The sequence below is a fragment of the Thermobia domestica genome, chromosome 9, assembly GCF_964235325.1.
Source record: "Thermobia domestica chromosome 9, izTheDome1.hap1.1, whole genome shotgun sequence".
Taxonomy (NCBI): domain Eukaryota; kingdom Metazoa; phylum Arthropoda; class Insecta; order Zygentoma; family Lepismatidae; genus Thermobia; species Thermobia domestica.
Genome location: NC_137462.1, coordinates 217769776 through 217793037, shown reverse-complemented (window position 1 = coordinate 217793037; position 23262 = coordinate 217769776). Strand labels below are relative to the sequence as shown.

The 23262-nt window shown below is 35.9% G+C and overlaps 1 protein-coding gene across 1 annotated transcript in view; it reads left to right on the top strand.

Annotated features, from left to right (window-relative positions):
- The first annotated feature begins 373 nt into the window (after nucleotides 1-373).
- The window catches only part of LOC145660598 (uncharacterized), an 82967-nt gene continuing 60078 nt past the window's right edge, over nucleotides 374-23262 (top strand). Inside the window, exons 1-2 of the mRNA XM_081725860.1 lie at nucleotides 374-528; nucleotides 15836-16098. Of these exons, the coding sequence (XP_081581986.1) occupies nucleotides 513-528; nucleotides 15836-16098 (279 nt within the window). The 5' untranslated portion in view covers nucleotides 374-512. The remainder of the gene's footprint in view (nucleotides 529-15835; nucleotides 16099-23262) is intronic.

Sequence of the window (23262 nt, the reverse complement as noted above, 5' to 3'; positions counted from 1 at the left end):
GATGCATTATGGTACCCATGTCCTATAAAAGAGAATGAGCCTCGACATTTACCAATTTTTATTTTGACAATGCCTAAATTTAGGGGTGAGCCATATACGTAACTCAATTTAAGAAAGTTCATCAAGGTATTCATCTCCTTTTAAAAAAGAAAGACCCTCAAGATTTACCAATGTTTATTTTTGAACAGTTCCCAAATTTAGAGTGAGCTATGTATGTACCTCTGTCAAATTTAGGATACTTTTCAATTACAACTATGGTTCAAAGGAAATCGGAATGTGTATCATGAATTAGTTTCAAATATATAAAATAAAACTTGGGACTATGAACTGTAATTTAAACCTATTACTTATTATGAGAGGAAATTTACTCACATTTTTCAGAATTTGAAAGGATTATTGGATTGCTTTTCCTTCCCATAATCATAATTGTTATCTGGTTTTCTCTTGAGTCAGCATCACTGGATTAGACAAAAGTTATTTGTTTTTCCTGTATTACCAACACTGAATTGAAAATGGCACTCTCCTTTGGTAAGTTATTTCGAATACAGTAAAATGAACTTTTAAAGGTTTACACCAAATGAAATTACGTGTTGAATCCGTATGTTAATGTATTAATTGGTAAATCCTATTTCGGAGATATTCAATCTCAAAAAAACATCTTTATTAGTATAACTAGGGAAGATAACTGTTCCATGTGTATTCCACGTGATTAATATGAAGGAAGCTATTATAGTTACTCTAAACAAATACTGAGTAATAAAAATAAATTGCTTTGAATTAAGTAAACCTTTGATCATGGGTATTTATATATCGTTGGTGGGATTAACGAATGTTGCGTTAATTGATGGGAACATTATGTCAGAGGTGAATCACATGAAGTACAAGGAGTATTTTTTTTGTTGTCGATCCTAGCTCACGTAACTTTAGTGGAAAGTATCATGGCAGCAGTTGTATTGCAGGTCCCAAGGGCGCCAATCCTGGGGCTGAGAAGCTCATGTGGGCCCCCTAGTATGTTTATGAATATACAATATTTGGCATAATTTCAATCCAACTTATCTTAACATCCTCATATAGGCATTTATTCCGAAGTTGGGCGTCCGCTTTCGTCAAGTTTTTTCGCTGTTATCTCCTTTCCACACTTTCTGCAATTTGTTATTAGGTTAATTAATACGTGCTTCACAAACTTTTAAAAGATTTTGCTCGTTATCAACGTATTGCTTCACAAATGTTAAGACTGCTAGTTCATTGCCCTTGTACATTCGCCATGTTGATAACATAAATGCTCGTTTCTTTCCCACAATGCAACTGTTCGGTTACCTTGCGCCAAGTAGTTCCCTCCGCTCACCGTATAGTCCCATGTTTATAACCGCTTATATATAACAAATAAACAGATTTTTCGAGACTCTTATATATTATCAAGCACACAAACGATCAAATTATCCATATCTTCCCTGTAAATTTTAAAAATTTCGCTGGAAGCGGACGCCCAACTTTGGAATTTAACCCCTCATATATATCCCTTCTGCGTCTCAGCCCTCCCCCCCCCCCAGATTTACAGATAAATCGGCACCCTTGGCAGGCGCACCACATTTGGAAGATTTTAAGGTAAAATTCAATACTTTGTATGAAAATACATGTTTGTAAGGAACACATTTCTGCAGGCAACAGGATTCAATATAAAGTAATACAGCTGAATTTTAGGTTTGCAAGTGTAGGGTTATTATCCTAAAACCGTGTAGATTTATTTTTGGCGCACCACTCGAAATAATTGTTCAAAAATTATAATTCTTTCACGAGTTCCCTATTGTTTCCTAAATGATTTTTGCTGGGCGACATGAAAATACCTATATGGCACAAGGTGGCCATCGTAATCAATTGAAAAATTTCAATTCTTGGACGGTTTGCATATCAATACGGCATCCGGCTCAATTCATAAAACCTACAGTGCAAAAGCAACCTGTGCTTGGTGGCCGCTAAAAAGCACGAATGCTATCTACCCGCGTTAGACCAAGGCGCCTACTCCGTGCGAAGGGAGTAGGCGGATTAAGCGACGATAGTGAAAACCAAGGTCCGTCGACCCTACTGTTTCGCGCTTTTACAGGTCCCTTCATAACTCGCTGTTTCTGCGTAGCCACTTTCTCCAGCTGTAGTGTGACGTCACCGCGGTGAAACAGGGACAAATATCGTAGGCTAAGCCAATGTTCCGCCATAGCGATTTGCAAAGGAAAACAAATTTTAAAATGCGATAAAAATAGACTACATACAGATACAATACGTACGTACTTTAGGATTGTGCAGCACTTGAAGAATAGCTTTGAATCCACTATCTTAAAAGCATACTTCTTCCGAAATTCCCGTGTTTTTCTATTCAAAAACCGAATTCTGAAGAATGTCCTAGCCTTGTCGAATAGTTTTAACATAGAAGTGTCTTTCTTAGGACATCAAATGGTCGGCCAATCATATTTTGTTTTCGATTTTTTTTTTTTTTTTTTTTTGTAAAATTTTCAAAATAAATCTTATTTTTTGTTGCTTCCATCCACTGGGAAGAAGGTAAAATGAGACCACAACATAACCTCACATGGCCACCATTCAACTTGGAAAGAATTGCAACTATGTTTAATCCTAAGACTTCAACTTTCGATATGATTTCGAAGTTTAAGTTTTTACTCATAGTCTTATCGGAATCTTCATACATTGACTGTTTCCACACATCTATCAAGCCTCGAATCATTGCCACCTGGACATTTCTGTGTCATTCCAAAATTAAGAAAACCTGTTCGTCATAGGACACGCGCCCATTAACATTCATTTCATCAAATATAAGCACTGAAAATTTCTTCACACTCTTTAAGCAGCGCCCTTGCTCCGTCAAAATTTTCAAAACTGGTATAAGAATACCAGGTTATTTTTGCATGCAATGTCGAAGTGTTGACACATTGGGTACGCGGATTAGAACATGTGACCGCAGATGATTGTATAATTTATCACTGTGGCGCGTTGTGTTAATGCACGAATAATATCTTAATCAGTCCATCTGTTTTTTCTTGCCACTTATTAGCGTATTTACTTGGCCCTGTATAAAACTTTTTCGTAATATATCCACCACCGGTTATTAACCACTCTATTGAAACGATCACAATATTATATTTTAGAACCGGTCTTTGAAATTAATTCTTTATTATATTTGCTTTCCAATTCTTTTAACTTCGTTTGTAAATATAGACTATTATTAGACTATACTGACAGAGTTTAGTTTTTCGTTGGGCCGCGGTGGCTCAATGGTGGAGCGTTCACCCCTGGTGCATGCGTCCTTGGTTCGATCCTGTGCGCCAAGTGAACTTTGTGGTGGACAAACACTGTGTGCGTGGGTTTTCCCGGGATTCTCCTGTTTCCTCCCACTTTCTTTATTCCACTATTTCATTCATTTCTCATCATCATCATATCCTTTAGATCAGCCCGCATAACCATGCGACGTAAAACTTAATTAACTTAAAACTTAGATTTAATTTTAGTTTCTCGTTCTCTTCACGCAAAAAGGAAAGCTATTCCTTTAGTTCATGCCCCTCACTCTCCACAGAACAAATGGAACATAAAGAGTTATTTTTTGTTCCGGTCATAATAGTTATTTCATCTGACTGTACCCAAATACCTGATTTGTTTTTACTCTAAACACCTAGCTTTCGTACACTTATTTCTTTCATTATTCACAGGAACACAGTTCCGTATGACACAAGTTCAGTGAAGGCACAACATCGGTTTAAACTTATTCTTAAATGGAATATTTAGAAACTCACGTTTTAAATCACGTTTATAAGCTTCGGGAATAAAATGATCGGAATAGACGCTGGCGTAGGTGTCTTTCCGACAACATTTCTCTTGCCAAACTTTCACAGAGGATCCGAGGGAAATACCTGATAAATAACTTCGGAACCCTTAATATTTCTACTATGATTGCAACAAGTACTTATCGTACAATTCGACATGCTTATAAGCTAACACGAACACTACAGTAATTAATATTTCTCAATACAAGAAAACAAGAATCATTCGCTTTGCTGCAAAAATCAAACTAACAAGCATGGGTGAATGAGAAGGACCTTGGGCGAAAGCTGTTTCTGCTCCCGCGGTGACGTCACGATTTTACTACATCTTCAGTTTTCAAAGAAGGGTAGTTATGACGCGACCTTAAAAGAGGGAAGGAGCAGTAGGGTCGACGGACTTTGAGTGAAAACGAGTGGGTTTGGGCAATGACATGAGTTTTAATAGCACTAGTCACGGTTTCATATTAGTAGCTTTCTACTTCTAAATAGAAAATACAACTTCTGTACACTGTGCACAAATACACTACCGGTGGAAAATAGTTTCAAATGCAGTCATTTTTCATATACACTCAGTTATTTTATCCGTCGCAAAGCACTTGTAAGGATTTTACACTAGTAACCCTACACTTGTAAACATAAAATACAGGTGTGTATTACTTTGTATATAATTCTATCGCTTGCAGAAATTTTCTCTTTATAAATATGTCTCTTCGTGCAAAGTATTCAATTTAACCTGTAAACCTTTCAAAATATGGTACGCCACAATGCAGCACCACAAGTGCTTTACGACGGAGATACTAAGTGAATGCTTGTGAAAGATGCCTCTATTAGATTCTATTTTCCATCGGCGGCATATATCTGCAGAGCGTGTAGAACCTAAATGTAGGTTTAGAAGTGAAGCGTTACGAGTACGAAACCATGACAAGTGCTGTTGAAACTCATATCATTGCTAAAATCCGCTTCTTTCTATTTCCCTGGCTTGAGTGCATACCTACCATCGCTGACGCGTCTCTTCCCTTCGTACACGCCCACAAATTTTACCTTGCTCTGACTCAGTTAAATATCATTCGTGCTGTTTAGTGGCCATCTAGCAAATGTTAATTCGTGTTTTTGTACTGTAGTAGTATTTATGCTACACATCCGGAAGCCGTATTTGTACGCAAATCTTAAAAGAATTTTAATTTTTCAGCAATTATTTCTGGTGGCCCCTTTGGATATTAACCATGCCAAATGAAGTATTTTTATCTCGACCAGTGAAAACCTTTTGGAGGACAATGAGAAGAAAATCAGTGAAAGAAATGTAATTTTTCAAGAATTAACGACTCAAAATGTATTACTAGGCAAAAGTAGGTGGGTTCACAATGGGATTCGGGAGTACCGTTGGGTACTTAATTTCTGCATTTTTAAATATTTTGAAATATGTCAAAAATGTAAAGAACTTTAGTGATATTTGTTTACCCAAAAACCACAGGTCGGTACGCTTTATGGTTACCGAAATATGGAGAAATAAAGAGCGATACCATAGAGGTATGGGGTTTGCGTAGTAGATGGTGAAATTTCGAAAAAATGATTACTGACGCTTAACAGCAAATATATTGCGTATTGTTGTAGATATTGACAAGGAGTTTCTACTGTTTAACACAGCTCTGTGTACTCTTTAAGCTGCTCGAAACAAATTTAAAAATGAAATACTCTTTTGTAGCAATTATACTACTATCCATTTCATAAAGATAGGCCCCTGACTTCGCGGTGCTGCCGTGACGTCCAGTCAAAACTTATATTGCATTGTCGTACCTCGTTGGAATTGCTGGAATGTTGTCTTTTTAATACTTAAGACATAAAAATTTTCTTTGTACTATGTAGTGAGAAAAAAATAAAAATTAATGAAAAAGTGCGTATTTTTTCGTACTTTTTTGGTAGATCAATGTATATCTCAGAAAAGAGATCACGTGAAATAATTTCCTGTGTACAATATGTAGATGCATCCATTAACTGTAAGTTGTGAAAAGTTCAATTTTCATCACTTGATATTTTTTGTGTAATTAAAACAAATGTGCGAAGCTCTGATCTTCTTTACCATGGTAGGTAGAGAAACGTACAAAATACTGTTCGAAAATTTGGAAGTCTAGTGTTCCAAATATTTGGAACTATTAACAAAAAAGGGCTTAGTTGGTAGAGTATTTATTTTTTAAAAAAAAATATGTTTACTTCAACATGTTCTCTGCGTTAAGCGGTGAGCCATGTTGCAACCCAATCTTTAAATTCCCCGCGCTTATATGAAGAAACAGTATACAGTAAATGGAAGTGCGGCAACGCTGTCGTGCAGTGTTGTCGCGTTCAGGAAGCTTGTAGCGCGAAGCCTACTTCATAAGAATGTAATAGGAAAAAGTATTTATTATAACCTTTCACAACATCATAAAAACATTAATGCATGTACACTCATGTCTAAAATTATTGTCGCATGTCTATAAATATGTTATTGTAGGAATATAATTTGATAACGAATTCGCCTGGTATTTCTTATAATGTTAGTATGTGTATAATCGGCAAAGACATGTAGGCTATGTGGAAAATTTCATGTCAAAAGAGCAGTAAATAAGAACAATAAAACGAAACTAAAATTTTCTTATCCATTTAGCAACATTTTGTTTTACACATGCTAATTTTCGTATTCTTTTCCTATGAAATTTACCACAAATATACATTTCCCGACTCTACATATAGTATCAGTATTAAAAGTACCCTGCAAAATCATTATCAAATTATATTCTTACAAGAAGACAGTTATAGATATGCGACAATAATTTTGGACATGAGTGTACACATCTCAATGTAATCGAAATAAAACGTTGAAGTAACACATCCAAAAACTCATCTCTTAATCTATTTACTTCATTCACTTTCGTCATGACTTTGTTGACTCATCGCTGCTCCTGCTATCTTCCCTAATATTTATAAACAATTGCTCCATTTCTACCTCAAGATCTATCAGTATACACACTCTCCAGCTTACGAACATGTTAAAGGTTAAAAAGAAATGTGCCTTGGCAATCACGTGTTCACCCAAGTTCTGCGATCAATTCCCTTGCCGAATGTACAGTAACACAGAATGGGTCCTTTGTTTTCTTTCAACGAAAGAAAACAATGCAATGAGTAGGTGACGAGGGCTGTATTTGCGTCTAATCACGTCGCACTGATTAAGTCTTCAATACTTCCCTTCGGTTCGTAGGCGTCAAAAACTTACACACGCATTCATATCATATGGGTTCATTGCAATGAGACGGACGAACGGGCATTTATATTTTCGTGAGTATATCTTGTGCTTTTTGATTAAAAAAAAAAAAAAAAAAAAGTGGATATTCCTTCACGAGCGGCGGTATTACAAAAAGAAGAGGCAAAATGTTTAGCGATAATGAAATTGCAGAACTGATGAATGACTCTGACTCAGACGGTTATGAGTTAGTAATTAATAGTAAGGACATTGATTATTCTGTGCTCAGTGGCGTATCCGGGAGTGAACAAGATAGTAACTCTGTTTCAAGTAAACCTGAGGCTGCGCCGGAAAAAAAAAAAACGCGTCATTCCTATTCAAAGGCAGATTCTAATGTAGCTTGGAGTTCTTAGATCTGAAACAGATTTTCTGTGAATTGTAAACTCAATATTACATATCAACTAAGGTTGTATCATATAATAAACTTTGTGCGTGTTTTTGTTTCTGTGCAAGTGTATTTTGTACTGCGTGCAATAAGTGAAGAACTGACAAAAATCAACAAATTTTCGAGGACCATCACATGCAAATCCAAACAAGATAAGAGTTCGCTTTTCTAATTTTGAACACTTGGTACATTTACTGTATATCCTGTTAATTTCTAAGAAATTGGTTTAAAATCTGTGGAGACATTACATTTTTAATATATCTCTAAAAAGTGACGGACAGTGCGTAACAAGTTTAAATACCCGTCCGGCTGAGAGTGTATACGCGTCAGGAAAATGTGGCAACGTAGCACTCCGTATAAACTGCGATAGCGAAGGGCGCAAAGCAGAGAAAATCATAATGTCATATTTGTGATTGTTTATCTTTTAAAACAAGTCAAAACAGTTTGGTTGAAAAAGCTACTTTAAGATCTTTCTAAAAGTTTTTTCAGATTGTTAATACACCGCCGCAATTCAGAGATAATGATGTCTCACTTTTTGCTGAATAACAAGAAAATTACTACGTGTTGAGTAATGAAATTTTCAGAACTTGCAGGTAATATATGCATCTACATATCTTGCACAGGAAATTATTTCATGTTAACTCCTTTCCGAGATATAGTCCTACAAACATTGATTTACCCAAAAAATACGAAAAAATACGCACTTTTTCATTAATTTCTATTTTTTTCTCATTATACAGTACAAAGAAAATTTGTATGTCTTAAGTATTGAAAAGACAACATTCCAACAATTCCAACGAGGTACGACAATGCAGTATAAGTTTTGACTGGACGTCACAGCAGCACCTCGAAGTCAGGGGCCTATCTTTATGAAATGGATAGTAGTGTAATCACTTACCCACAGGAGTACGATCATAATCGACTGTGGGATTACCACCACACACACTTAAGTACATATATTAGTTTTCTGAAAATTCTGCTTATAGCATAGGTCCAAGTCCAGAATGGTCTCCATGGCGTTATCAAAAGTATAATTTCTAATATCTCGCTTAATATGTTAGATATTGAGATAGAAGGTTTAATGTGTTAACTTAGTTCCATGTATTCTTTACAATTCCATGAAGAAAGTTCCATAATGAAATAGTATTTTTGCTGTAACTATGAGGTACTCACTTAACCCATAGAGATACGATTATACTTAACTGCAGAACGCCTATTAAATTGTCTATTAAGGTACATATGTTAGTTTTCTAAAACTGCTTCTCCTTATAGCAAAATCCCAAAAGTCAAAATCCATAAACGTTTCTATTTATATGACGTCATAAAATATATAATTTCTTGTGCTAAATTTTATTGGACAAGATATCAAAATTAGAATTCTTCTTTTCTCAATTATCAAAGCTTTCTGCACACTCCGCTTGTTATTTACTACGAGCTTCACTCTCACTTCCAAGATTACTGTATTTCCTTCGTTGCTCCCCTTCTTGGCAGGATGATAAATTACTTGACAAATTCGACCACACTCTTAGAACAGGACTGGAATCCATTCTAAACTGTTCTTTGAAAGACAGTTCATGATTACAAGCTTCCTTACCAGTGGAGAATGGGGGCCTTGGGATTCGTCGAGCCATGGATATCGCCATACCTTCTTTCCTCGCATCATTCTATGGCTCACGAGAACTAATTGGATCTCTTCTTCAACAGCAGGTTGACTTTGACTCGCTTCGAGATGTACAAGAATGCATCGATAAATGGACTAGTCTAGTTGGAATGGATCCACCACCTAACGACAAAAGACATGTTCAGTCTGTTTGGGATGAACCTATAGTCAAGCTTCATTTATCTTCACTCCTATCATCAACCAATACAAAGCCAGGCTGTTAGCTGTCTCCTCCTCCAAAAACGGAGCATGGCTTCAAGCCCTACCTTCTCACACACTCGGCCTACACCTTTCTAATGAGAGCTTTCGTATTGCTACAGCTCTGCGCTTAGGTGCTAATATTTGTGAGCCTCAGTATTGTCCTGCTTGCAACGCATACGTTGATAATAAAGGATTACATGGTCTTTCATGTAAAAAAAAAAAAAAAAAAAAAAAAGTGCGGGAAGACAATCTCGACATCATATTGTAAACGACATTATTTGTAGAGCCCTCGTTTCAGCGGGAGTTCCTTCAATAAAAGAACCAAATGGTTGTTGCAGCTCTGATGGTAAAAGGCCTGATGACATGACCTTGGTACCGTGGAAAAATGGAAAGGCACTAGTCTGGGATTTCACATATTCCGATACGTTTGCTCCTTCCAACTTATCCCATTCTTCAATTCAGGCAGGTCTCGTCTCCGCTCACAGAGAATCAGACAAAAGACTAAAATACTCAAACCTATTGGACAAATATTGGTTTGTAACAATAGCAATAGAAACCAGTGGGTCTTGGGGTCACGAAGGATCTAATTTCATTAATGAAGTTGGTCATCGAATAGCAATCAAAACTGGTGACCCCCGAGCTACTGCATTCCGTTTCCAACGTATCAGCATCGCCATCCAGCGCGGGAATGTGTCATCGATCTTAGGCACATTACCTCCTGGTAAAGAACTGGACGAGATTTTTCTTCTATAACACACAATAAGACGGAAGTAGAGACATCCTAGGAGGCTGACAACCACTTTGACTATGTTCATGAAGAATGTTTTGAATACAGTTTGGATAAATATAAGTTCTTGGAAGTCATGGCTAATTCCGGTAAATTTGGAAGTGGTAGCAACATTATCTACAGATTTTACTTTGTTGCTCAAAATCGTTAAAGACCCGAAAAATATTGTTGTCAAGCTGTCCGATGTTTATTTTGGAACAAATATGCAATAAATCTTATTACGAATAATAAAAAAAAAATCTTAATCAGATAATGAGACTTCATTGTCCATAATTTCTTGTGTTTCGGTTGCTATATTAGATATTGACATTGAATTGTCACTGTTTTCCACGGCTCGATGTATCCTGAAACTGCCCGAAGAAAACTTAGAACTGAACTAGTGTTTCGATAGAAATACTATGAGATACTCACTTAACCCGTAGGGGTACCATCATATTTAATTTTTGTTTGTCATTAATAATTGCTTCTGAATTTCTAACATCTAGTACACTCTTATTTACGGTGTCTCTCTCACCGTTAGGTATACCGGATGGAAGTTTTGGTTAAACATATGCTTCTAACATTCTTTTAAAATGTAAAGATATATTTTCAAAAGCTTTTAAAATTTATTCTTAGCATACCATATGATATTCTAAAATTCATGGAGGTAACTAATTACTTTAGGATGAAATTACTTCTGGAGTGCTTATTAATCGTCAATGACTGCTTTCGGAAATTTTGCCATCTATTACGGAAACCCTATAACCGTGCGTCGTCTCACTTTATATGTTAATATCTTAGCAGCCGTTAGGCATATCGAGTTCTAGTTTTCCTATGTCTGCAACGTTCTTCATACCTTTATTAAGACATGATTTGGAAATATGTCTAAACTGGTAGTTGTACAAACCCTGTGATACGACTAAACCACATAAGAGTACATCTGTTTCGGACTTAGAACTGTTCGGAGAATAGTTGTTAGGCCCCAGTAATTAATTTTTCGAACTTGTACCGTCTAGTACGCATACCCGACACCTCTATGGTGGTCATTTTTATGCAATGGTTTCTCTGTAACCGTTAGTTATTCCAACTTGCTGTTGTCGATAAACATGTATTTTCAATGTTATTCACAACTTTGTTAAGTCATATTTTGGTAATACTTAAAAATGGGATTTTCACGAACCCTATGGAACTGCAAAACAATATAGATGTACGTTTGTTTTAGATTATAAGTTTTCTTGGAGTTGCTGTTAGGCTTCAGCAATCAATTTTTCAAAACTGTACCGTCAAGGACGCAAACCTTACCTATGATGTCGCTTTATATTTCCCCCTATTTCGATAAGAGGTAGGTGCACAACTGCCTTGCAATTTTCGGTAAACTCACACCTGTAACGTTCTTTAAAATACTTTAAGGCATTTCGGAAATGTGTAAAAATGGCAGTTTTGCGAATTCCATGATAACCCTAACATTATATGAGTGTTCTGGATTGAAACTACTTTTGAGGTGGTTGTTAGGTCTCAGTAAATATTATTATTATTTTCGAAATTTCACCATGTAGTACACAAACCCCACACCTCTATATTGTCTCTTTTTATTTCCCCATATTTCAGTAATCATAGGGCGTACTGAGTTGCTGTTTTTGGTAAACATGTATTAGTAACGTTTTTTACAACATTTTACGGAAATATATTTCAAAATATTTAAGAATTCAGAAATTAGGTTCTCCACGATGTCCCCGAACTCTATTGTGATACCCACCTACTTTTGTGTAGTTATATAGCTACATTTTGAGTTGTTGTTAGTCTCAATAAATACTTTTAAGAAATTTGTCGCTCTTCGAAACCCGAAAGTCCATATTTGACCGTTCAATTATATGATTGACATTGTTGCGGGAATACAAGGTCCTGAACCCCCATGATGATGTATCTTCTGGAGTTCCGAAGAGAGTTTGCCATACGTGTTTGTACTACTTTGTTTTTCTGTATGTCTCTATATACGAGAAAGGTGTCGTCCTGAGTGACCGACTGACGGATCAGCGCCCAGACTAAACCGCTTAAGCTAGAAACTTAAAAATTTGACTGTTTATAAGATTTGTGACGTAAGATACCACTAAGGAAGGATTTTTTGGAATTTGAACGAGGAACTTGGGAGATAAGAATAGTCATTATAGTAAAATGTCCATATCTCTGAAGGGTTGGAGAGAAATAAGATAATCCTGCTACTCAGTGTCGTAAATTAGAATCCAGTGATTTCAGGGTTGCCACGTATTGTAACACACTAATAATAAAAGTCGCGGACCCAGCGCAAGTTACCATCTTCTGATATACTAGAAAAAGATGTTGCCAGTGCTCAAAACTAAATTTTCAGTCTGCGGTCATCGTGTTCTAATAAACTGGACATCAGATTTCTTGTTACTATAGATAACTAGCAAGAGAAATATGTAAGTTTCTAGTAATTTTCTGTATCGATTATCTATTTTAACGTAATAAGCAAATAGTCCTTCCTGCTGGTCTAGTGGTTAGTGCGTATGCTTTTAGTGTACATAGTCCCTGGGTCGATTCCCGGTAGGAGAGTACAAAAAAAATATTCTATCATCATTCATTTTCGGAAATTAAACTAATATATATATATATATATATATATATATATATATATATATATATATATATAATTCACTTAATCTATTATGAAAATTCATATTTTAGTCGTACACACATTTCAATCTTTATTATTCATTTTCCAGCGACGTTAACAAATATTCACTCTCAAGCATTTTCTTACTGGCGAACCAAAGGTAATTTACTTTCTCAAACTGGAATATATCTAAAAATTCGAGAAATTCAAACTGTTGATATTAGTTCGCATTCTGCCACAGTGGAGGATAACCCTAACTAAAAACATCAGTTAGCGTTACAATTAGCCCGTGTCACTGAACTCATGCTGACATTTGTCAACAGTACATCTAGTCCTCAAGGACAAGTTTAAAGATTTTTTTTTTTTTTTTTTTAATTATGAAAACAAATTCGCTGAAACATATGAAGTTGGATTCTGTTGAAGTTGCAACATTTCATACACAAAATGAGAAAGTGCTGGAAGCAGTATATGAACTTACGATAAACCGCATACTATTGGTGAAACTCTTATCAAATTTGCATACTTAAGGCAATCAAAATTGTACTTGGGGAGGAAAGCCAGAAAAAATTACAGAATATCGCTTTCAAACAATACTGAAATTTAGAATTAATGAAATCGTCTTCGATAATTTTTATATGTTTCCTCACTCCCTGTAGGTGTGTTAGAGGATCTTACCCGAAAGTACTCTTTCAGGCTGGAAGTAATAGGTGTAAGTTAGTTAAAATTGTCCCAGGCGTTCCAGAGTTATGCTGGCACACACACACACACACACTTATATATATATATATATATATATATATATATATATATATATATATATATATATATATATATATATCAGGGATGCAAATAACCACTCGCCCAGGGCGAGTGGTTCATGGTTGCGGGCGAGTACTTAATATCTTACCGAAGATAAGTAAATGATTTCTGTTGTGAAATGTGGGCTAGTAGTTTTTTTTCTTGGGCGAGTAAAATTTTGTTGCTTATATATATACAGATTAGAGAGGGAGAGAGAAAACAATCAAAGCCTTACCATTTCCATGTACAAAAGGATTTCTGAGTATTGAACTGAAAACTTATGGAAAGATGTTACTAAAGCACAATTTAGTCTCTTGATATGACGTGTGGGGATCGTGAACGTCCTGTGGACATGGCTTTGGGGATAGTGAATTTTCTGTCTGGAACCACGATCTGATTTTGGATATTTTCTGTTTGTACTCACATATTTTGTTTACGCCTATGACTGTATTTCAAGAACATAAATTCCATGCTGTAATGAGATAATTGAGAAGTAACCCCCGTTCAACAAATAGTTGCAGACATACACTACACGCACTTATTTATTGCCATTACACGATTTTTTAAATTTGTATTTAACATTCACATATACCGATGTTTTGTTAATACCCACCACATCTCAATGTTATATTTTAAACATAATAATTATTTATGTCCAAAAACGATTATATGAATATATATACACAACTGATTTATTTTAATGTAATTTTTTTATTTAATTATTCATGCAATGAGGAATATAGTATTACCAGGGCGCAAAATTTCAAAGTCCGACGCACTCGCCTATCCAAAAGTGATGATCGCCAGCATCTCTCACGTGCAAATTATGAGAGGTCACTCCCGCCCCCCTCCCCCCCCCCCCCAATGGTCTTTGATTTGACAAAGAGATTACATCAGTTCATAAAATTTCAAAACCAGACAATTAGATTCAGGATAATCAATTTTGAATTAGACAATTTATATACATGTTCAAAATTTTTTACCCTGTACCTTAAGACTTCACGTTTGTGTGACGCTCTCTCTCAACTGAAGTACCAGTTTTCGATTGCAGTTTTCGGATCAAAGTCCTTAAGATTTAAGAATTATTTTCGTGTGAAACAGAAACTGCGCAGCCCTGTGGGTTTAGCCAGAAACCATTCCAACTAGACACTGATCGCCAGCTCTAAATTTCTGGTCTCCAATTGCGACCTGGTGACCGGAAATTTATTCTGGTATTACATTCCAAAAAGTTTGACCCAAACGGCAATCAAACTCACGACTTTACGATTAAAAGCCCGCGATATACCACTGAGCTACCATGAACATTCTGCCAAGCTCCTTCTGAAGAAATATAACTAAATTTATGAGGCAGTGACATTCGTATCCGTTGCAAATGCTGTTATTCTCTTTGTCTTTTATTTTACTATGGATGCGAGAGCTCTGTTCACTTTCCTTTCATTGGCAAATGTTCTTTTACATATGGAAACGTAAATGATATAACCAGCATGTGCTCATATGTATATGTTGTTTCGGAATACTATATCATCAAGTATTTCAATGAATGTTAATTTTTTTCTACACTTACCATTTCATCATGTCTTATTACACTTAAGAAAAGAAGAAAAACACATCTGCATATCTTTTTCCGATTGCGAAGGTTGGCTTGAGAGCTCGAGCCTGGCGTTTGGTTCACTGTTCCCGAAGATACCCGAAATTGGACTTAGAAAAATTTTACCTCAAAATAATCATAATCAATGCGCTCATTCTTTTTGGAATATGGTGTACATATTGTAGGTCAAATAATAGCTAGAAATCAGAAATGAGTAAAACATTTTGTGTAATTTTAATGATATTAAAGCATTAGTTTATTCAACTGTCTGTAACAAGAATGAGGGTTTGGGATTCAAGTAGTAATGGTATACAATGCAGAGCTTAGTAATAATGATAATAAAAGATATCAATATTGTTGCCAACAAAATAAATTCTTTCCACAGGAAAAATAATTTATCTTCATCTGACATACGTGTATTCCAATTACAGAGAAATATATTTTAACATTATTTGTGTATTTTCTGTACCGCTTTGTAGCTACAAGTGCTCGCCTTCGGACGAGCCAAATTAGTTCACTTTCCGATGAAAGTATATCCTTGTTTAATACAATATTGAAGCTGCAAATGAATATTAGGCACTTCTGTTATTTAAATAACATTAGGAATGCTATTTTAGCAATGGTTCAGAATCAGAATTGAAAGTGTACAACCTTTTCAGTTTCTGAATGAGTATGTTAATTTAAATTCACTTTTTTCTTTCTTTTAAATTCAGAACTAGAACGAAGATTAAATGACAATACTGAACCGTTGATAAGGAGGTTGTTGTTAGCCCAGAATGCATTTCTTTCTGCAGAGCTTCCCATTTCCAGAAGGGAAGAGCTAATTCTAAGGTGGATATGTAATTTACTGGAAGAGCCAGACGTCAGCTCTAAGGATGATGGGTGGAAGGCCTTAGAAACTTGTTTAGGAAGCCAACATATAAAACAGTTACGAGTATCAGACATTAGCACGGACGTCAAAGCATTAATTATAAAGGTATGTTAATTATTATTTAGGATTTGAATCTTTTTTATTATTAAGAACTTACAGAATCAATAACATTCTGAAAAAGAATAATACTGTAAAACTCTAATCACATTGAAACGGCTGTTTCCAAGAAGGAGAAGCTAAGAACAATAATATGCTCAGTACAATATAGAAATAGGCTTAATTTCTTGTACAGACGGCAGCAAAAAACCTGCAACATGACCATGTAAGTTTATTGTTAAACGACGAGGTCTTTTGCTCCAAAATAAGTGTGCAATGGAAGACGCCGAGGTGTTGATTCCTTGGGCTGTTAGGCGTAGTTTCATAATAAACTTACATGTACATGTTGCAAGTTTTTTGCTGCGGACTGTAATTCACGCAGCTCTATTCCTGTTTATATATTGTATTGGAAGTACGAATTAAGACAAAACCTACTAAAAATAAATGATTTTGCAATAATGTAAACTGACATGGTTGTCGCAGAACTCGGTAGTACAGTACAGAATGTTTAAAACAACTTGGCCTGTTAGCAGGGGCCTCTTCATGATTCAATAAGACTATACTTTAGGTAAGTTACATTATAAAGTAAAGATGTTCAACTAACAATAAATATTTCGAAAGCGTACAGTTAGATATAAATTATTTTCTGCCGAAGTATTACAAGACGAATGATGATTTACTTGACATAAATGATCCTTGTTCGCTTTTTCACTTCTTTTTATATTCAAAAACCCCGTAGTTAATTACAGCTTTATTTATTATCTCGATGATGATAACCGTCCCGGAAAGCCCATTTCCAGTATCAACCCTAATTTTCATTTCTGAAGGTCGTTAATACGCTGTTAGTAGCATGGCTATTCCCAGGAAGTGTTATTTTAGTATTACCGTTTTAGATATCACGTTTTACCACTCAAGTTTATTAATGCTGTTTTGGACTGCAGTAATCACCAAAAAATCTTACGATAACCTTTAGTCAGTTTGCATCCAAAAATTCTCTTAATTTTAAAAGTTCTTATATTCTAATTCGTAGTTCCAACATAAGACATAAGAGTGAGTTTGTACGTTGGCTATCAATGGATCACAAACTAATAAATTTATTACGATGAAGTCCTCAGGAACGCCTTCATTGAGATCTGTTTTCTCCGCGGCTCCGGATGTTGAGAAGTGGTAAACCTTTTGTCTCGGTCACTTGGCCGATCCCAATTTTTGCTTCAATGTGATTTTGCGCAGCCTTTGGGACACCCTCTGAGCGTGACTGTTGAGTACTCCTCTTCGCACAGTGTTACTATTTGTGGATCTTGCCACGCATTGCGTTGCCCCTTTTGTGTTATTTTATATCTGGTGCCTTTCTTTCGTTTGCTATTCTGCACCTTTTTGTGGGGATCCTTGTTGCACGGCGACCACTTCGCTTCTATCTGTATGTCATTTCATTTGCCGGATCCGATTTTCTGTGTAATCTTCAGACCCGTCTGTTTTTGAGATACTTAGCTTTATATGAATTCTTTGCCAGACTTGAAGACGATTATCTCGAAAACTCTCCTTTAAAAGCTGTATCCTTTTTGAATATGATGATCAGTATGAAAAAAGCTATCTGATGAGCTAGGCTCTTTGGTACTCGTTGACATCTTGTGAGATTTCCATGTAAGTGAAATTAGTGAAATCATTATAGTCCTAGTAGAAATATTTTTTTCTTAGCCTTCATATAACCAACTAGGCCTATTTCTATTCTCTGACAATTATTAAATTATTTACTTGTTAGTTACGATTACATCGTAGTCTTTATATCTGTTTAATATACCGGTAAAAATCTCCTTTTTTGTACTTTCACCCACGATTGTCATAAATTCATCTTAATTCGTTATTTTTCACGATGTTGACCCACTACCTAGATATCCAAACGTTAAATAAACAATTAATTTCTTTCGTGAAATTGAACAGACACCAAACAGTGGCCATAAATATTTTATCTTGTGCATAAAGTCGATTTATAATTCCTGAAAAACTTCTATTAGTAGCTACCTGCAATTTTAGCTAGTTATGGTTCCTCAAGGAGAGTTCTTGCGCAGTACATTAGGATGAATGAGCGCCTGAGTGAACGAAGGTGGACGAGGTGTTAAAACATTGAAAGTGCAGAGACGGGGCCCTATTTTAACACTAAAAGGACCGAGCGGTCAATTTGGCCGTTTTTTCTAACTTTTCCCAATGCTCTTCTCTAACCATTTCACTTAGAAATGTGAAAGTCCCTGACTTTTTATCATTAATAGGGTAGACTATGTGTAAACATTTTGGAGACTGTCACATCGTTAAGGGAAGGGGGCGCTATGTCGTAATATCCCCAGAAGGACCAAGCGGTCAGTTTGAACGCTTGCTTTTGCTGACACTGAAAAGACATTTGCAATTAATGGTCCGTAATTTCATTGCGATTATGGTGTGTGAAGTCATTGATATTGGAATAACACTTTGCGCGCGTTGGTGTATGCACACAAAACACACACAAACGCGTGTGCTTTGTAGTTAGGTGGAAGAAGACTACGATTTAAGTTTCCAAATATAATAAAAAAAATTGGTACTTTAGGTGATACAATCATGCCCAATCAAAAGGAATTACGTTTCCAAAGAATAAGGAATTGTAAGGGATAAGGAGTCAGCCTCTACGTAGTGCCAACGGCCTTTTCGGAGGGCAGATGAGCAGGTGGAGGTCAGGGCACCTTCTTGCCCTTAGAAAGGGAAACTGTCCTAAAAGGCGGATGAACTACCAGGTGGTTAACGGCATGGAGATGTGGAAAGGAAATGGGAATACTTCCACATTATCTTTTTCCCAGGAGGGACGAAGGGGGAAATAAATACAATGAGGTTCTTCGTGAGGTAAAATATTCCGGTTGTAAAATAGTCCCCCGTTCAGATCTCCGGGTGGAGACTACGCCGGAAAGAATCATCAGAGGAGAAAATAACTTTCATTTCAGCGTAGGAACGTGGAACGTACGAACTTTACGACGTGAGGGAAAACTTGAAAATTTAAAAGTAGAAATGGACAAATGTAAAGTGAACGTCATGTTCTTAAGTGAAGTGAGATGGCCAGGAAAAGGTGATACAGTATCGGTAAATTACACAGTATTCTATTCGGGTGGCGTTAAGGCCGAGAATGGTGTCGCGATAGCGATGAAGAACGAAGTAGCAAGAGGAACGGTGCAGTGACCGCTTGATGTTTGTAAAATTAAGTGCAAAACCAGTGGATATTGTGATAATGCAAGTATAGATGCCAACAACCGACCATGATGACAATGAAGTAGAAGTATTGTATGATGAAATTAGCGACATATTGCACCAGGAGGGAAGAAGCAAGGTCAACACCATATTAATGGAAGACTTTAACAGCGTAGTAGGAGAAGGAACTGCGAATAAGGTGGTGGGACCATTTGGACTAGGCAGAAGAAACGAGCGTTGCCAAATACTTATCGACTTCTGTAGGCAGCATGATATGGTGGTGACCAACACGTGGTTTAAGAAAAGAAAAACCAAGCTGTACACATGGAAAAGTCCAGGAGATAAGAAACACTACCAAATCGATTATATTCTTGTGAAGCAACGTTTTAGGAATCGTGTACGAGACGTGAAGAGACTACTGGGAGCGGGACTGAATAATGAATTGAGAAGAGAGACGGACAAAGTCAAAGAAAAGTACATGAAATAGATATGTGAAGAAGTAATGAAACTTACAGGGCGCGGCAGATATGATCTGATGAATCAGAAAGCTCAAGAATTAGGAGGGAAAGGTAATAAATACATACGCACGTTTGGAATCGAAGATCAACAAGGTCATGTAGTCACTGACCAACGAAGAATTCTTAGTGTTTGGATGGAATACATAAAAGATCTGTATGGCCAGAAGAATCGCCTCAACTACTGCGATAGAAGCAGAGGAAGAGGTGGATGATGATGAAAAAGGACCCAGTATATTGAAAAGTGAAGTAGTACAAGCCATCAAGGACATGCGAAGGAGAAAGGCCACTGGAGACGACGACATTCTAGCAGATTTGCTCAAGGGTTAGGAGACAGCGCAATGAAAGTACTGACTTCACTTATTAACAAGGTCTACCTGAGTGGAGAATGGCCAAAAGATTTTCTTGATGTTACAATGATTGCATTACCCACGAAAAAAACCAAAGAAGTGCAGCAATCACAGAACCATTAGTTTTATTTCCCACACTGGAAAGATAATTGCGCGCGTAGTGAACAGGCGGCTGGAAAGTAAGATAGAAGAGATGTTGAAGGAAGATAGCTTCCTCCACTAGTCTTCCATTTCAGGAAAGTAGGAACGATATTTCAGTCCTTATGTATGTAATGTTTTCCGAGTTACAGCAGTTTTTTTAACGTTACAGTACTTATAAAATCTAGTAATTAGAAACTCATTCATAAACTAAATCTTCGAAAATTATTGTATATTAAAGGTCGCATATATTAATAATCTATCTTCTGATTAAATGTGTTTTCTAATAATATTGTTATAGTGCAAAATATTGTTATTGAGAGTTTTATTATTATTATTATTATTATTATTATTATTATTATTATTATTATTATTATTATTATTATTATTGTAACAAATGCCATATTTCGTTTCCACTATCAGAATTGAAAATATGCCAGTGTATATTCATCACAAGAAATGTACAGATTCTCAGCAGATCTTGATTAAATTGATTTGTAATGGTTCCAAATTTAATTCCGAAGAAATTGTAGACGTCGGTGTTGGGTTAGAGATTTGAAACATTAGTAGACCGTCTTGAATTAACAACTAGCAAAGGTAATGAGCTCTAGAGTTAATGTGAGCTTTGAGTCATTGTAAATTTATAGTCTTGAATCCCTTGCTGCAGTTGAGTATTATGTTTGTCAGACAAATGGTAGTCTTTATTTACACTTTTAATAAAGGAAGAAATTGGTTCATTTTTTAAATAAAATTATTTCTTTTCTACATATATACCTATCTAAGTAATTTACATAGATATATAAAAAGATTTTGTGTAAACTGTGTTATTATCAATACATTTGGTATCTTTTACCAAGTATTGACCAAGATATATGGAATTTATTTATATACACTACAGATATTCGCACCTGTATTATAAGTCAAAATTGAAACGTATTTGTAAGTAGACCAAATTACTTAATTCTTATTGTTATTCAAGAGCACGGTGGCTCAATGGTAAAGCGCTTATCTCTTGTGTATGTGGTCCCTGGTTCGATCTCCGACCAAGTAAGTTTGTGGTGGACAATCATGTCCATGGGTTTTCTCCAGTTTACTCCCACAGTCTGATTTCACCAGTTCTTCCATCATTTCACTTGCCTTAATCATCCTAAAGGCCATAACTGTGGGACGTTAAACTGAAAGATTTAATTTCATTTTATTATGTATTCTTTGTGCATCAAATAAGCTGCCCAGCATACAACGAGATACTTTGTATAAATTGATAATTACTTGTATTTTTGGGCAGAAAGTGCTTCTACATAAGCATTATACCAGATATAATGTTAATTTAAAAATAACAAAAGAAGAATGTTTTCAAAATATATAAGATATATACATTATTGTATAATTAGTTGCTATGTAGGTGTTGATAGATACCTAATCAACATGTATGTTTGCAAGACAGTTTGAGTGAAAATACGTTAAAAGAGTATCAACTAATAAACCATTTAATACCGATCATCGACTTGTAATTTCGATAGAAAAGGTGAGAATAATAGTGTATATAATTATTGAAGATATTTTTATGTGTAAACAATTACTACCACTCAAGATTTACTTATATCATTAGCCGAACCAGGTTGATGACTACCTTTGGTGAGTCGTTATAAAAATTTTGGTTTACCTCACCCGGGAATCTTGTAAATTCATATCCCGAAGTAAAGTAAGGGTGAATTTACTTTTGTAATAAGGTTAATGACTACGAACTTGACAAGACTTAGAAGTGGTAGAATAATCACACGAAAAATGAACGGTGAGGCAATGCAGAAAGAAACCAGTGATAGTGATAACGGTGAACAAAATGCAGCACCAGGAATGACATTAGAAGACCGAATTTTATTAGTCTTACAGCGGCAAGAACAAAGCCGAAAAGACGATATGGAAGTCATGAAGCAGGAATCCAACAGACAATATGAAGGATTAAAACAGATGATAGAGCAGAAGTCCGAGGAATCCAACAGACGATATGAAGAATTAAAGCAGACGATGGAGCAGAAGTCCGAGGAATCCAACAGGCGATTGGAGCAGAAGTCAGAAGAGACGAAACAATTTATTATTCAGGCAATGAATGACATCACTTTGCAGTTTGATGAAAAGTTAAAAAGAATATCTGAGGATTGCCAGGATAATCAAAACCATCTAATCCAAGAAGTCAGTGGTGTAAAAAGGGATTTGGAAGTAATAGAATCTTCTGTACAGCAACAAAAGATTCAGGTCACGGATAACTCCAACCAGATACGTGTGAATACACAGTTGATAGCTACCTTACAAGAGAAAATCAGGACACTACAGATCAAGGACAACACATACCACAACAACATGGATAATAATCGTGTAGAATTCCCTTGTTCACAAGAGATGACTTCGCCTTCACCCGTATCTGATGAGGACATTATTTTGGAAGAAATTCATCCGAGAAGTACAGATGGGCGGAAAAGAGATGGTGCAACTACACATCACGCCATAGGTAGGAATTGTCACTCAACAAGAACACGGAATGATAAAAGGAAGGTAAAGTTAAGCGTAAAGATGAGTGAAATACGTGCTATGAGTAAGTTCAGTGGTAAATGTAATGAGAATGCTACTTCTTTCCTAGAAAAATTTCAGGACGAGTGCAATATAATGTGTATAGATAGATCACAATATATGAAACTAATCCCTCATTTATTACTCCCACCATGTTCTTTATGGTTTAAAGCAGTACGAGATCACGTTAGTACGTATGAGGAATTCAAAGCAGCGCTAATCGCAAATTACGAAAATGACTTTTTGCTTGCAAATAGAGATGCCACGATTAGAAACCAACATTTCAATCCTCGTTTGCACAAATCTGTTGTCGAGTTTGTTGTAAATACATACAACGAATTAAAAGTTGTAAATCCATTGCAATCGGAATCTAGAATCATAGCCTCAATTCGAAATTTGCT